This window comes from Chelonoidis abingdonii, chromosome 2 (assembly GCF_003597395.2).
Source record: "Chelonoidis abingdonii isolate Lonesome George chromosome 2, CheloAbing_2.0, whole genome shotgun sequence".
Classification (NCBI taxonomy): domain Eukaryota; kingdom Metazoa; phylum Chordata; order Testudines; family Testudinidae; genus Chelonoidis; species Chelonoidis abingdonii.
Window position 1 is genome coordinate 239,307,207 of NC_133770.1, and position 15,523 is coordinate 239,322,729.

The 15,523-nt window shown below is 39.3% G+C and overlaps 1 protein-coding gene across 1 annotated transcript in view; it reads right to left on the reverse strand.

Moving 5' to 3' along the window:
• Nucleotides 1-10,489: 10,489 nt before the first annotated feature.
• TCF24 (transcription factor 24) overlaps nucleotides 10,490-15,523 on the reverse strand; it is an 11,387-nt gene continuing 6,353 nt past the window's right edge. The window contains exon 3 of the mRNA XM_075063066.1: nucleotides 10,490-12,392. Within this exon, the coding sequence (XP_074919167.1) occupies nucleotides 12,279-12,392 (114 nt within the window). The 3' untranslated portion in view covers nucleotides 10,490-12,278. The remainder of the gene's footprint in view (nucleotides 12,393-15,523) is intronic.

Here is a 15,523-nt window from a genome sequence, read left to right on the forward strand (position 1 = left end):
AACATTTCTCTTAAGCCCAATGTTAAGAACTTTGGCTGTGACAGTGCCATCTATTTTTTTTTCATGATTTTGTTCACAAACTGTCATTAGATTAGGCCAGTTCTTGATATAGTGCTCAAAGCAGTCCACTACTGTGTTCCATCACACATCTTGTGGGAGAGTTAGCTTGGTTCCTCCCACTTTTTTCAGAGCAGCTGCTGCAAAGTGGTTGTTACGGAAGTATTTTGCAATTTCAACAACATTGCCCTTTATTTCTGGAACACTGAAGTCTTTGGCTAGGAGGTGCATCACATGAGCACTGCAACCGTATATTATTAGCTTGGGGCTTTCTTCTAAATAATTTCTTGTAATCTTGGATACATGTGCAGCATTGTCTGTGACCAAGCTGCGTTCTAGACAGTTGAACTTTTTTTCACAGTTTGTAATAGCTTTTACTGCTACGACTTGTAAGTATTCTGCTGTGTGTGCATTTCCTGATGTATCAATTGTTTCTGTAAGCAAGACATTCCCTTCTTCTGTTGTCACAGGAGCACATACAACAGGATCATTGTGGACATTGCTCCACCCATCAAGACTCAGGTTAACAATTTCACTCTTTAGACCTTTTGCACACTACTCAATTTCTCTTTCATATCCTTTATCCAGCAATTTGCCTGCGACATCTGCTCTGTTGGGTGGACTCTATCCTGGTTTTAATGACTGAACCATGTTAATGAAGTGTGGGTTCTCAATTATATGGAAAGGAAAGTTTGTTGCATAAACAAACCAGGCAAGTTTTTCATAAATTACCTCTTTTTGTAATCTGCTGGTTCTTATCACAAATTTACCTATGATTGTTTCTGGGTGATGGAGATTTTTTTTTCATTTTGCTACAGGTGATATACTGTGGCTATATGACATACATGATGTGACTGAAACACTGTCATTAGCAGATAACTCTGAAACAATAGAAAATGATGGTGATCTTGAAGGTGGATGGTCTTCAGAATCCTGTGTGTTGAGGATGGATTCTTCTAAACAAAATATGTCAATGCAGTTATTTAATTATTATTACCATACTGCTCATTTAGTATTAGTCATTGCATTCACTGACACTCAGTACTACTTTAAAGGTGAAATTGTAAAAGGAGGATCTGCCTATTTCAGCTATTTATTTTTTATCACAACTGCATCTAAAATGATAGTTCCATTGAGTATCAACTCTATTTTTTGCTCAAACGTGAAGATTCAAGAACAGTCCAAAAGAAAGAGAGGCAGTCCTTAAGAAAGAAGTATGAAATATAAAAGTTTACAAACCTGAGAATCCTACATGTTCAGACATGTTCCTTTCATCATCATCAATGCAGCTTCCTCCTGAGAAGGAACACTTCTCATGATGTTGCTTCATTCGGGCAACTAGATCTTGCATTTCTTTGTGGCACTGTTTGCATTTTGCACACATACCTGTCTTACCCACAGCAGATAGAGGAACTTTATTAAAATATTCCCAAACTGGGTCTTTTTTAGGCCTGCTGCTATTATAAGCTTTCCCTTCTAGTGAGAGAATGGCATGGTAAATCTCAAATCAATGAAGGCTACACTCAGAAAGACCTCAAGACTTCTGTAATATGCTGCTCAAACAGTTTCACTTTTGTTTCTACTGCCTGTCCTTCCCTTCTCACATTTATTTCCAGACTTCTTCTCCTTGTCCAGATCTATTCTGCCCCCAACAATTTTTTTTTTAAACTTTGCACTTTTAGAGAGAGGTGAGGGATTGACTCTGTGTACACAACTTTGAAGAGGGACAATAGGGTTGAGGTCTGTTATTTCTTACCTCTATATATTATTTATTTAAAAACTTTTGCTATTATCTCTGGAGACACAAATCCACAGTTTGAGAACTGCAAAACTAAGCATCTCTGATGGTATCTTCTAGACTGAGCACTGAGTCCCATTGGGTAGATAGAAAGATTAACCTAATTAATCTATACAGAAGCCCCTGGAACCCCATAAGATCGGGTCCCTAATCCATGAACTATTGGAACTCATTTACAAAACTTTTCTTAAACAGTACATGAATATATTGTCTGATGCTATAGAATTAGACTCTATAATCCCTATTCCACAATGAAATATCTTTGAGCTATAGTATATCTTAATTAAAACTATCTTTAGATAGGTTTTGAGGAAAAAACTATTTCATAAAAAAAATCCGATTTAAATCAAAGAAATCTGATTTTTTTTAAATCATTGATTTTTATCCACCCTGCTTTCTAAATGATTCTTCAAGATGGCCTTAATCCTGTAGACCACAGCCAGTTAAGAAGTACATTTAATAGTCTAATAGTCACCAATTAGGTTTTTTTAAAAATAGTATTATAAAAATGACAGTTACCTGCAATGGGGTTTCTCAATATTTGTGCATTATGCACTTGGGCAATGCACATGATAACAGGTTTTAAAGTCCTCACATAAAACTGGCAATGCTTATGTTTTGAGTGAACAGTACACTGTAAATGGGGTTTCAATTAATTTGCTGAATCAGCATCATGTGACAGAAAAAGTGAATCTGTAATAATGATCTTCATGTTAGCAAGTTAAAGCAGAAATGCTGAACTTAGTTGTCATTTTTTACAAGGATTTTAGAAAGTCTCCCTCAACATCTCACATAAGGGAATACATTGCTCAGGGTTACATATACAATACTTCAGGAAAATTTTAGGCAACTATTCTCTGCAAGTTGCATGTTTTGTTCTATTTACTTTCATTTTAATGAACAATCCCTTTGCATACTACCACCATTCCTTAAAACATGGAGGCAAAGAGACAGAGAATCCACTTAGCCCCCATATTCAAAATGGAGTTTTCAGACTGATAAAGATACAAAGAACATAAGAACAGCCATACTGGGTCAGACCAAAGGTCCATCAAGCCCAGTTTCCTGTCCTCTGACAGTGGCCAATGGGAGGTGCTTCAAAGGGAATGAACAGACAGGTTATCATCCATGCCCTGTCACCCAATCCCAGCTTCTGGCAAACAGAGGCTAGGGACACCATTTCTGCCCATCCTGGCTAATAACCATTGATGGACCTATCTTCCGTGAATCTAGCTAGCTCCCTTTTGAATGCCGTTATAGTATTGGCATTCACAACACCCTCTGGCAAGGAGTTCCAGAGGTTGACAGTGTGTTGCATGAAAAAATACTTTCTTGTCTTTGTTTTAAACCTGCTGCCTATTAATTTCATTTGGTGGCCCCTTGTTCTTGTATTATGAGGAGTAAATAACACTTCCTTATTTACTTTCTCTGTACCACTCATGATTTTATAGACCTCTATCATATCCTCCCTAAGTTGCCTCTTTTCCAAGCTGAAAACTCCCGGTCTTATTAATCTCTACTCATACAGAAGCTGTTCTGCACCCCTAATCATTTTTGTTGCCCTTTTCTGAATCTTTTCCAATTCCAACATATCTTTTTTGAGATAGGGCGACCACATCTGCATGCACTGTTCAAGGTGTGGGCATATCATGGGTTTGTATAGAGGCAATATGATATCTTCTGTCTTATCTATCCCTTTCTTGATGATTCCCAACATTCATTCGCTTTTTTGATTGCCGCTGCACGTTGAGTGGGTATTTTCAGAGAACTATCCACAATGACTCCAAGATCTCTTTCTTGAGTGGTAATTGCTAATTTAGACCCCATCATTGTATAGGTATAGTTAGGATTATGTTTTTCAATGTCCATTCCTTTGCATTTATCAACATTAAATTTCATCTGCCATTTTGTTGCCCAGTCACCCAGTTTTGTGAGATCCTTTTGTAGCTCTTCACAGTCTGCCTGGGACTTAACTATCTTTTGTAGTTTTGTATCATCTGCAAATTTTGCCATCTCACTGTTTACCATTTTTCCAGATCATTTATGAATATGTTATATAGGACCGGGCCCAGTTCAGATCCCTGGGGGGCGCCACTATTTACCTCTCTCCATTCTGAAAACTGACCATTTATTCCTACCCTTTGTTTCCTATCTTTTAACCAGTTACCAATCCCCCTGAGAGAACCTTCCCTCCTATCCCATGACTGCTTATTTTGCTTAAGAGCCTGTGGTGAGGGACCTTGTCAAATGCTTTCTGAAAATCCAAGAACACTATATCCACTGGATCTCCTTTGTCGTCATGCTTGTTGCCCCCCTCAAATAATTCTAGTAGATTGGTGAAGCAAGACTTCATAATCTCAAACATAATAAATACATTGTACAGACAGATCCCTCGGATCATCATATATGTATTATAGGTAGAGCTGGTAGTGATAACTATGATCAAGATTGCCTAATGCTTTCCATTGTAAGCCCTTGTTTTCATTTACTTATAAATGTGCCAAACTAACCTTTCAGACTGAAATTTTCAGCCCCCTCCGCAAGTTTCTCTAACTTATAGCAGCCTTATGTAGCTACCTGTGAGATTCTCTCCAGTCTAGAATTACTGCAAAGATGTGTGCTCACTCTCTGCATGCCCTTATGCCTATGAAGCATAAGTTGCAAATATGGCCCCACACTGCACCTGTGCTGAGGAATTCTCTCCAGATTGTTCTGCCTTCTTTATAGCCCCTGTTCACTGCTAGAGCTAGAATCTGGCCCCAGGTATGGCAGACCCATGCCTCACCCACTTAGCATACTGCTTTTCAGAATGAATGTCAAATCTCTGTGCATGTCTTTACCATCTACAACTGCTGAGGCTTGCCACCCTTCAGGGTTGTCCTGAAGTCACTAGGAATTAAAGATTAATCTGTAATTAAATTTAATGACATGTGACGTAGCTTCCAGGAATCCATCCAACCAGAGTTGGCACCTTACACAGCTTCTCAGAGCCAGGAATAAAACACAAGTTTCTTAAGTTCCTGATTCAATACATAGGCTACACAGTGAATGAGGCAGAGGGCTACAAGAAGAGAAAGGACAGTCTCTTGTTTTTTAAAACAGTGGGGTAGTGTTGGGTTCTATTCTTGGCTATGCCACAGACTTCTTATGGGATGTTGGACAAGACTGTGATAATGCATATATGCAAGTGGACTTGTAATGTGGTGGCACCCTCCTCTTGTGAGCCCCCTCTGGTCAGATGTGCCTGTAGTCTTTAAACAGTTCTGACCCTGGTATTGGGTGTACCCCCAGGGCTTCCTCCCTGGAGGCAATGGTTTCACCCTCTTGGTCTGTTCTGGTCCCAGCTCAGCCTCTTATCAGTTCAGTCCCCTTCCTGGGGTTTATAGCTGTCTGATTGTAGGCCACTTTCCCAGTAGCCTTTATGGGGAAAAGGGGGAGAACCCAGGATAGCAGCCATGCACCAACACATGTTCCTTTAACAACACTGCTTTCAGTTCCCTTGGCTACTTCCTCTTGGCCCCAGTCTTCATCAGTGCTTCACCCTTGGCTCAGGGCTCTTCTGTATTCTGGTCTTTCTCATTCTCCCAGTCCCTGCAAGCACTGAGCTGTCCACAGTGTTGCAGTTCCCTTTGGCCAGTCAGGAGCACTACTTGTACACCTCTGGTTCCAGCAAATAACTGACTCTGCAGCTCCTTTTATACTAGCCTGCAAGCCTCAGATTGGCTAGCCCCTTGAAGCCTCCCCCTGATGGGCTGCTTTCCTGCACAGTCTCTCTGTGCCACTTTATTCCTGGGGGAATTCTTTACCAAAAAATTAAAAATTCTGCACCAGAAAATTAAAAATTGTGCACATTTTATTTGTCCAAATAACACAATAATCACACTAGTTTCAATTATTTTGGTAATTTATTTCAAAATACCTGTCAGCAAGTATGTCTGTAACAATACAGAGAACAAAAAAGATTCAGAAAATGATTTTGACAAATAGCTTCTTTACTAGGCATATTAATACAAAACTCTGAGTAATAATTCATTTAAACTACATTACATAACTGTATTTCCCACACCCCTCAAAAGGAGTACAAATGCTTGGGGGAGTCAGCCTAACAGAGGAGCTGAGGGAGAGGGAAGTAATTGCTGGGAAGGAGCCTGGGTACGAACTTGAAGGGTTGTTGGGTGTGGGTGGAAAAGCATGAAACACATTTTTGGTGGGCGGGAAGAGGTTGTTAGGGAGCATCCCCCATGCAGACCCTGGCTGACCCCTAGTCTCTCCCATTCAGTCAGGCACCTCACTCCTTGCACCCCCATGCACCCACTCCCCTGTCCCCATATGTGCCTGCATGCCCTTCCCCTGTCCCCACGTGTCTGTGCCCTCACTCAGCTGCCCTCTGTCCCCCTGTAGCTCTGCACCCCCTCCGCCCATGTCACTGCATTCCCTGAGACACCCTCCTCCCCTCATCTCCATGTGTCTCTGCCCCCACTCAGCCATCCCCCTTCCTCCTGTAGGTCTGCACTGCCTCCCCCTCTACCCACGTGTCACCACACTCCTTCAGCCAGCCAGACCCCTCTCCTCATCTCCATGTGTCCCTGCACCCTCCGTCCCCATGTATCTCTGTGGCCCCACTCAGCCATACCCCTTCATCCCCTGTAGTTCTGCACCCCCTCCCCCTCTGTTCATGGGGCTCTGCACCTCCCCTGCCTGTGGTCCTGCACCTCCACTCCCATCCAGTCCTTGCCCTACTCTGTCCTCCCCCGCTAGCCTTTATGAGCTCCTGTCTGACCCCACAGAAGCCCCATGCTGTCTGTCTCCTCATATCCCTTGTTTTCTGACCTGGCCTGAAGAAGGCATTACAGGCTCTTTCTCTTCCCTGTTGTTGCTGGGGCTGACCAGGAGCAGCTGCTCTCTTTTAGTGCCACAGGGCCCTCTGGTGGGCAAAAGTTGGAACTGCAACATCTTTTCAATAGAAGCTATTTTCTACATACAAAAAAATATGCACAGCCCTTGAAATATGTGCGTGCACAGTTGCACAGAATTCCCCCAGAGTGGCCATTTGGAGGACTTTGCACCACTGTTCCTTTCCTGAGACAGGTGTGTCAGGAGTTTGAGGCCTTCAACAGTCCATCAGAGGGCTGCATTAATGTTGCATGTGCAGTCTTAATTGTGGCATTTCATAGCTTTCAGGTGTTTGACTTTTCAACCTTAACATGTTTTGTATATAATACATGTTTATTTTTCTTCTGAACTGTCCAAATATAGAAGCGCTACTTACACATTTAAATTACATTAGTAAAGTAATATTATGTCCCTCTATTTAAGATTGGTGAATAGTTCTGATCCTCTGAAAATCTTCTAGGTCCCCAAGGAGTTAGGTTGTAACAGGAAGGAAGTTGCCCATGTGCCTTTGTAGTAGAATTTTCCCTTACTCATATCAAAATGGAGTTAATGTCTGAGCAGTGGAAATGATCCAAAGCATAAGTGCATTGTCATTGTGTATGACATTTGTATATGGATTCTTTTTACTTCAGATGGGATGGTTATTTTAATACACATTTAAACAATAATAGCATTTATACTTGTGCTCAAGATCAAAGTTTCAAATCTGTGAAAAGTTCATGGTATGTATGCCAGAAACTTTGGCTCTGATCAGATGGAAAATTAATCCCCCAAAACTAGGAACACGTGAAGTGTACTAAAATAATTTCTGTGCAAATTATCCAAATTACTAATGATTCCTGACTAGCATTTTATTACGGACTAGATCAATGTGTGGGGTGGGGGAGGGAAAGGGGGTTTAAAAAAATTCTAAATGTTTCATTTCGGAATTCAAATAGAAATATTTTAACTTTTCATTTTGAAATGTTTCATTTTGACCATTTCAAAAGATTGTTTGAACTTTGTTTCAAAACAGCATTTAATTTATAAATTAAAAAACAAACAAAGGTTGAAAAACACCGGAAAACAACCCAAAACTAATTTTTTTTAAATGTAGTTTTAGGTTGAATAAAATATTTCATTCAACACAAATTATTTTTACTATTTAATTTTTTTTGCAAGGAAAAAAAATCAGTTTCAGTTTAAACCGACCCCATTTTTTAATTTTTTTATTTTTCAGTTTGGCCCTCCCAAACCAAAAAAAAATAAAATCAATTTGCTCACCACTAAATAATTTAGTGATGTTTCAGCATATAGGTGTAAGAGGAATAGGCACTGCCCCCCCCTCTGCCCCAGCTCCCATTGGCCAGGAGTGCGAAGCTGGTGCTTGTGGTGGGGGCAGCCCGCAGAGCCCAGTGGCCCCCCTGCCTAAAAGCTGGACCTGCTGCTGGCTGCTTCCAGGGTGCATCACAGTGTCAGAGCAGGTAGGCGCTAGTCTGCCTTAGCTGGGCAGTACCACCAACGGGACTTTTAACATCCTGGTCGGCTGTGCTGACCAGAGCCACTGGGTTGCTGAGCAAGGCTTTACATGCTTACAGGCCGTACAAGTTCCTTACATGCTGCAACCCAGTACTGGGTCGTGACCCGAACTTTGAAAAACACTGTTCTAACTAATTTTGTGTCATCTGAAAATTTTATCATTTTAATTCTCAACCCCTCTTCCAGATCATTAATATATTAAAAACCACAGTCCTGGTACATAATCTGTGGCACTTCACTTTTTTAGCCTTTTGCCATGATGAAAATTGATGAAAATATGATAAACTTTTACTGTATGAATATACATGTGTGTAAAATTACCATTTTGCATGGATTTTATCACAAAGCATGTTGGAAATGAACTTTCTATAAAAACAGAAACATACTCTGGAAGGGCAATTTACTATAGAGGAGTGAATATAGGACTAGGAGCCAAGAGCTCCTCCACTTCTCAACTCTGTCACTGATTTGTTATGTGGCCCTGGAGTCACTTCATTCTTTTTGTGTCTGTTCAAATCCAGGCTGTATCTAAATCTTGCTGAGTCTTTCTGCGTAACAACTCCAATACACGCTGTTTCCTAGCCATCACAGCTAAAACTCTAGTCCAGGCTCTCATTGCCTCATGTTTCAATTACTGCAGCATCTTTTTCTTTAGCCTTGACAAATTCAAACATGTCCCACTCATTTCCCTTCAGAGTGCTGCTGCAAACATCATTTCCCTAGCCCTTTCCTTTTACCACTAAGGCCATGGCTACACTGGCACTTTACAGCGTTGCAACTTTCTCGCTCAGGGGTGTGAAAAAAACACCCCCTCGAGCGCTGCAAGATACAGCGCTGTAAAGCGTCAGTGTAAACAGTGCCGCAGCACTGTGAGCACGGCTCCCAGCGCTGCAAGCTAAACCCCATGAGGATGTGGAGTACATGCAGCGCTGGGAGAGCTCTCTCCCAGCACTAGCGCTGCGACTACACTCACACTTCAAAGCGCTGCTGCAGCAGCGCTCCTGCGGCAGCGCTTTGAAGTTTCAAGTGTAGCCATACCCTAACTCCTCTCTTGCATCCTTCCGCTGGCTCCCCCTTTTCTACTGCATCAAACATGAGCTATTTCCCTCACTTTCAAACTCTTGATGACCTAGCCCCACCCTACCGCTCATCTCATTCACTATCAAAAGGTCGACTTCTGCCTCTGATTGGCCCACAATGCCAGCCTCCGTTGCCCACTTGTTAAAGTTTCAAACAAGAACCTTCATGCTTTCTCCCACACTCCCCTTCATGCTTGGGAGGCGCTCCCCAAAAACAAAGCTTCCTCATTATCCTCCTTCAAATCCCTCCTCAAAACTCTTCTTTTCCCTAGGGCCTGTAAAAAATTTGACAGCAGTTAAGCCACTGGTATGCTGAAACCATTGCCTTTCATGCTGGCCATTATCGTCTCATTGTTTCCTTGCACTCCCCCATTGGCCTTTCTGCATCCATTTGTTGTTGCTTGGGTTTTACTTAGACTTTGTCTACACTACAGGTTACTTCGGTATAACTTATATCGCTATGAGGTGGGGATGAACCATACTCCTGCATAAGTCACATAAGTTATAGTAGCAAAGAATCCTGTGACACCTTATAGACTAACAGACGTTTTGGAGGATGAGCTTTCGTGGGTGAATACCCACTTTGTCAGATGCATGTCATTGTCAGAGCATGCATCTGACAAAGTGGGTATTCACCACGAAAGCTCATGCTCCAAAACGTCTGTTAGTCTATAAGGTGCCACAGAATTCTTTGCTGCTTTTACAGATCCAGACTAACATGGCTACCCCTCTGATAAGTTATAGTGACTGGTATAGACAGCACTATGTCGGCGAAAAAGCTTCTCCCACCGACATAGCTACTACCTCTCTCGGCAGCAGGAATCATGAAGCAGATGTGAGAGCTCTTTCCCATTGGCTTAGAGTGGTTCCACCACAAGCACTACAGTGCAGCTGCAGCCATGAAGCTGTGCCACTATAAGTGCTGTGGTGTAAATGTAGCCTTAGACGGTAAGCTTTCTGGTGGGGACCATCTTTTCTGTTTGTTCAGTGCCTAGCACAGTGTGGTCTCGGTTCATGTCTAGAGTTCCTAGGCACTCTGGTAATATAAATAAATAATAATACTTTCCTATCTGATGGGAGTGTTGTGAGGGTTAATGCTTGTAAAGGGCTCTATCATTAGTAAGTATTGTTATGCATCTTGGGGAGAAATTTTACTATTTTTTATCATCAGTGTGAGAAGAATTATAGGTCTCAGAGAGATCTTGAATCTGAGAGAAAGGCCATTTTTCAGGAGTTGTGTTCTTAGAAGAATGTTCCATCTGTCAGAGAAATTCTCACCTTTGTTATATTATCAATGAAGTTCAGTAGTTATTAATTTCTTAATACGCCATCTTTAAATTATACACATTTGAAAAAGTTTTGTAACAAAATATTTTAAAGGAAAAGAAGGATCTTGTAGTTAAAGCACAGAACTGGGAGTCAAGAGACCTGTGTTCTGTTCATGGTTTGCTGCATGCTTCCTATATGACGTTGGGCAACTCACTTAGGACCCTATTACAGATTTATCTACTGATTTTGGATGTCCACTCTGATTTTGGATGACACTGAGGGCCTAAATTGCTGAGGGGCTGATTATTCTTAGCTCCCACTGAAATGCTTAGCACCTCTGAAAGTGAGACCATAAGTGTCCTAAGTGGGCCACACAAAAATCGAAGCACCAAAATTAGTGGGCACTTTTACAAAACTTGATCCTTCAGTGCTTAATTTTATTAATCTGTGAAATGGAATTGTGAGGCCTAAATCATTAAGACAGCCTCAAATAGAAGTTACTATAAAAGATGCAAAGTATGATTATTATAAAAGTTTGTTTCCTGTGCAATTGGCACTTAAGCTGATGCAGATTTAAAAAATTTAATTCGCAGCCCAGCTGAATTTATGTAGAAGTTTCTAATTAAGAGTATTTAATAAAATGTTAATTTTTAGCATCAACAGTAAGTTGTGTAAACCATGTACAAAGTTTTACATAATGGAAACTATTGAATGATATCTCACTATGTATTTAATTTCAGATACTGTTGCCTATTTACAGCAAATGTTTGAACTGAACAGTGTGTCATGAATTAGCCTAACATAAAGGCTCAGTTTTCTTGAATACATCACATTCCTTAAAGACAAAGTAAATAATTCCTGCTATATAAGCAAACAAGTTATACCTTTGAATTAATCCCCAAACACATTTTGTACATTTCAAACCATTTAACATGCGACACCATAATACAGACCAGTACAGGCAATGTTTAATTTATATTGTAAACATATATTACTGCTACACTTAATCTACAAAGCAGTTTACATGTGTTTGTGTTGGGGTGGGGGGTGGATTACAGGACACCTTTCACGTGACAACAAACATACATTCACATTTTCAGAGAAAATTCAGAAATTTAAGATCTTAGATTATTAGGGTGAAATCCTGACCCTATGGAAGTCAGTGGGAGGTCTGCCATTGACTTCAGTGGAGCCAGGATTTCATCCACAGTGTAGAAAGTGTCTCTCTCTTTGGACTTGTTTGTATTTCTTTAGAGATCCTTGTGTTTGCTTTTTAGTTCAAACTTGCATTGCACTGTATATAATTTATATTGCATTTGTTCCTACATAACATATTCTGTGAATCCTTCATTCTGGGCATGGTACAGTACCTACTCTGTATTAATTCATTAAGAGTATCACCGCATTGCCTGCTGCTCTAATTAAGCTCTGAGTGCAATTGTCTTTCAGTTTTGTCCACATATTTTGGACATCACCAATCTCCACCACTGCTAGGGACAAATTAAATTTCACATTTACTTGATGTGGTTTTACATACATTTAAGAAACCATTCTCTCTCATCCATTAACAATATATCAGAAATCATAGTTTGTCTGAAAATGTATTTTAACTTAAATATATCTCGTGTAATAAATATCACAGTTTTCAGAAAGGTTAAGGTAGATTAGCTTTGTGAATTTGTAGATGTTTCTCCTTGGTTTGCATTTTCTGCTTGCACTGAGTGATTCAAAAACTGTCCTGTAGCTCCAGTATATAACCTGGATCGCATTGGCCATTTCTGAAAGACAGGATACAAACAAGGTGTCCAAAAAGTGAGTCTCTCTAAAACATGTGATATGATTTCTGAAATATAAATGAATGCAGAACTTCAAATAGTAATGAAGTCTATGGTTATCTCCAAAAATGTTAGGTTTTTGTGTCAGTGCTCAAATAATAATGAACAAAATTATTGAAAACTGTATAATGAAATCTTACTGTATAATGCAGAGTTGCTGAAAATCCCCATGAACCAACAGAAAAAACATGGTAAATTGTATTCATGTGCAGAACGTAAACAAATGTTGTAGCTGTATATTAGGTAAAAACAGAACATTCCTGTATATGGCAACGGGAATTCTATTTTGAGCTTGTGGTGACAAATCACTTAGGCAGTCATCCTAGTGTTTGGGCGGATTGCTGCATCTATGAAGAACCCAGTTGACTTCAGTTTTTCCACATGCTACCAATTGCTGTATCAGAGCCTGAAAATTGACTACATAACAATGGCACTTAACTCAATATATCTGCTCCCTATCAAAATCATATCTGATCACTCACAATTTTTTACTCCTCTTGGCTCTTGCAGATCCAACACAGTTCTAGGAGAGAAAGCTGGAATATATTTCTTCTTGTTCATTATCAGAACAGTTTACTTATTTCCAATTACAAGGCAAATAATTTACACTGTACAAATCTACTGACAGCACTGTGGTTGTATAGTTGGCACTGAGGGCATAACTTCAAGTATCGGAATTACATAGATACAAATGAGGACAATATTTAGGATGCATGAGAAGGAAAGAACTCAGATTCTGGGTTGATTCTGTAGGGCTGGGCATTAGAAAAGCCAGTCTTTTCTAGACATTTGATATAGAAATAGCTGAGACACAATAAATACGGCACCACACAATGCTATTAGTACAATGACACTTCTCAGAGTAGATCTGCACCTTCAGTGCCATTCTCATGAGGTTGACTTCAGTAGGGCCCAGGATATCACCCAAGGTTTAGAATGGCATCAGAACCCATCAAGAAAACTCAGATTTAATGTCACTAAAATAAGAGTGACAAATAAACAAACATGGATATATAGGCATAATTTCATTGAGGAGTTCTGGTGTAAGAGTAGCACTCTGATGTTTTAAATCTAACACTGAATTTCTGTTATCACATATACGGTACCACTATGTCCTGGTTTTGAAATATTAGACATACTGATTGAGATTTCAAAGTAGTGCCGGGCATTTAACCATTAGTCTTCCAATTTCAAAATTATTGTGTATTTTCATCTTCAAAATTGAGTTTCCATTGTCACATATATGAAACCTATTTTTCTATTTCATATTTTTTAATAAAATTAGTGGTTGAGATTTCAAAGCAATTCAGGGGGATTTAGATATACAGAGGGTATTTATTTATAGCCACTCTATGGCTTAATGTTTTTAACATTGCTACTTTTGTGGCAACCGCTTTCCCCTTCTCGCCGCTGTTATTGTAGAGGTGCATTATTTTTTTAATTTATATTGCTGCAGCGTTTGTAGTTGCTAAAAAAATAAAAAAAACACATGTAAAAAGATGTTGAATTTTATAAAAACATTGAGGTAATAAAACCAGATGAAACTGGCTACTTGTGTTTGGCTTGAGAGAGGAAAAAATAATAATTCAGCAAAGACTGCCGAGAAATATTGGCAGCTGCTTAAAAAGTGTGTTGGTTAGTTTTTGCAACTTTGAATGAAAGATTTAAATGGATCTTTGGTGGAATTTTTAAAAAGCTAATTAATTTTAAGCATACCAGATGGTGTTTTACAATCCAGGAGTGTTTGTTTAGGTTTCTAAAACCTTGCATAGTTACAAAAATGTATTTTAAATATTTTGCTTAATATCTCTGGTGTTGCTCAAATTATTTTTAGCTAACTATACCCAGATTACATTTTTTTTTTACTTGTACATTTGGAGGCAGTTAAGTTTAAATGGAACTTCTCCCTTTTTTCTTAGTGATTTTGACTAAATTGTTTATAATTATATCATTAGAAGTATTGGGTTTTTGGGGGGGTTGGGGGGCTACAGCAATTATTTACAATTGTTTATTTACCGACCACAGAGGGGGAGGAATGATCTTTTTTTTTGAATGGCTGTACAGGTTTTTGGAGACAAAAGCTAGTGGTGGTAGTTGTTACCATCTGACCTTTCGTTCCATACTCTGTTTGACTAAGAGGGTTTAACCAGGTGAGAATGCACTGAGCTGTACAGTGGTAACCATGTTTTATTATTAAAATTAAACAATTCTTAAATTTACTGTTATGTTTAGTACTTCTATTGTACTAACTTGCTTGATATTTTTAGCACATTGTAAAGTTTTTAACTTTTGCAATAATGCTTTAATGTTTTACTTAAAATTGTAAAGTGACATTTTTAACCAATGTTTTTGGTGGCTTTGAGCTTATTCTTGTGCTTTTTTGCACATATTTTTAGCTGTAATTACTTTTTTTTTATGATTACCCCAGGTTTTATTTTTTAAATGTTAGTGGCATTTAAAGGACCTTTGGTGTGTTCTACCAAGCACTCTTTTCCATAAGTACACTGAAATTTTTTTATGTTACTGAATTTTTAGGAGAGAATTTTATATTATATTTTAGTAACATGGATTTTTTCTTGCATTTTTTGTTAATACTATTTTAGAGAGTTCATTTTCCACCCAGTTCCAGTCTCCCTCTTTCACTTTCCTGTGGAGTCCATAGGAACATCCTTTACATCTAACCCACTCCTCCAGTGCCCTGGAAACCTCCTTAAATTGAAATCCTTTCAGTGCCATTGCTAAACTGCTGAGTTGTAATCCTTGAGAGTAAAGCTACATGTATAATAAGTTAAATTACCTGCTCCACATGAATGGAATTTGAGTCACAGAACCAGTATGTTAGGATTTTTTTTAAGACCATTTTTTACTTGACTTTAGATTTTGTTACTTAGGTATTTTTTTATTTGGCATACAGCAAAACTATGCTAAGTTGATTAGGGTGTACCACACATCCAAAGTTATACAAAAACCCTATATATATTGATACGGGAGACTGCCTTTTGATACGAGAGACCGGGGTTCAAATCCTGGTTGGTACCCAACTTTCCAGTAGGGGTCCTTGGGCAAAAGACCCC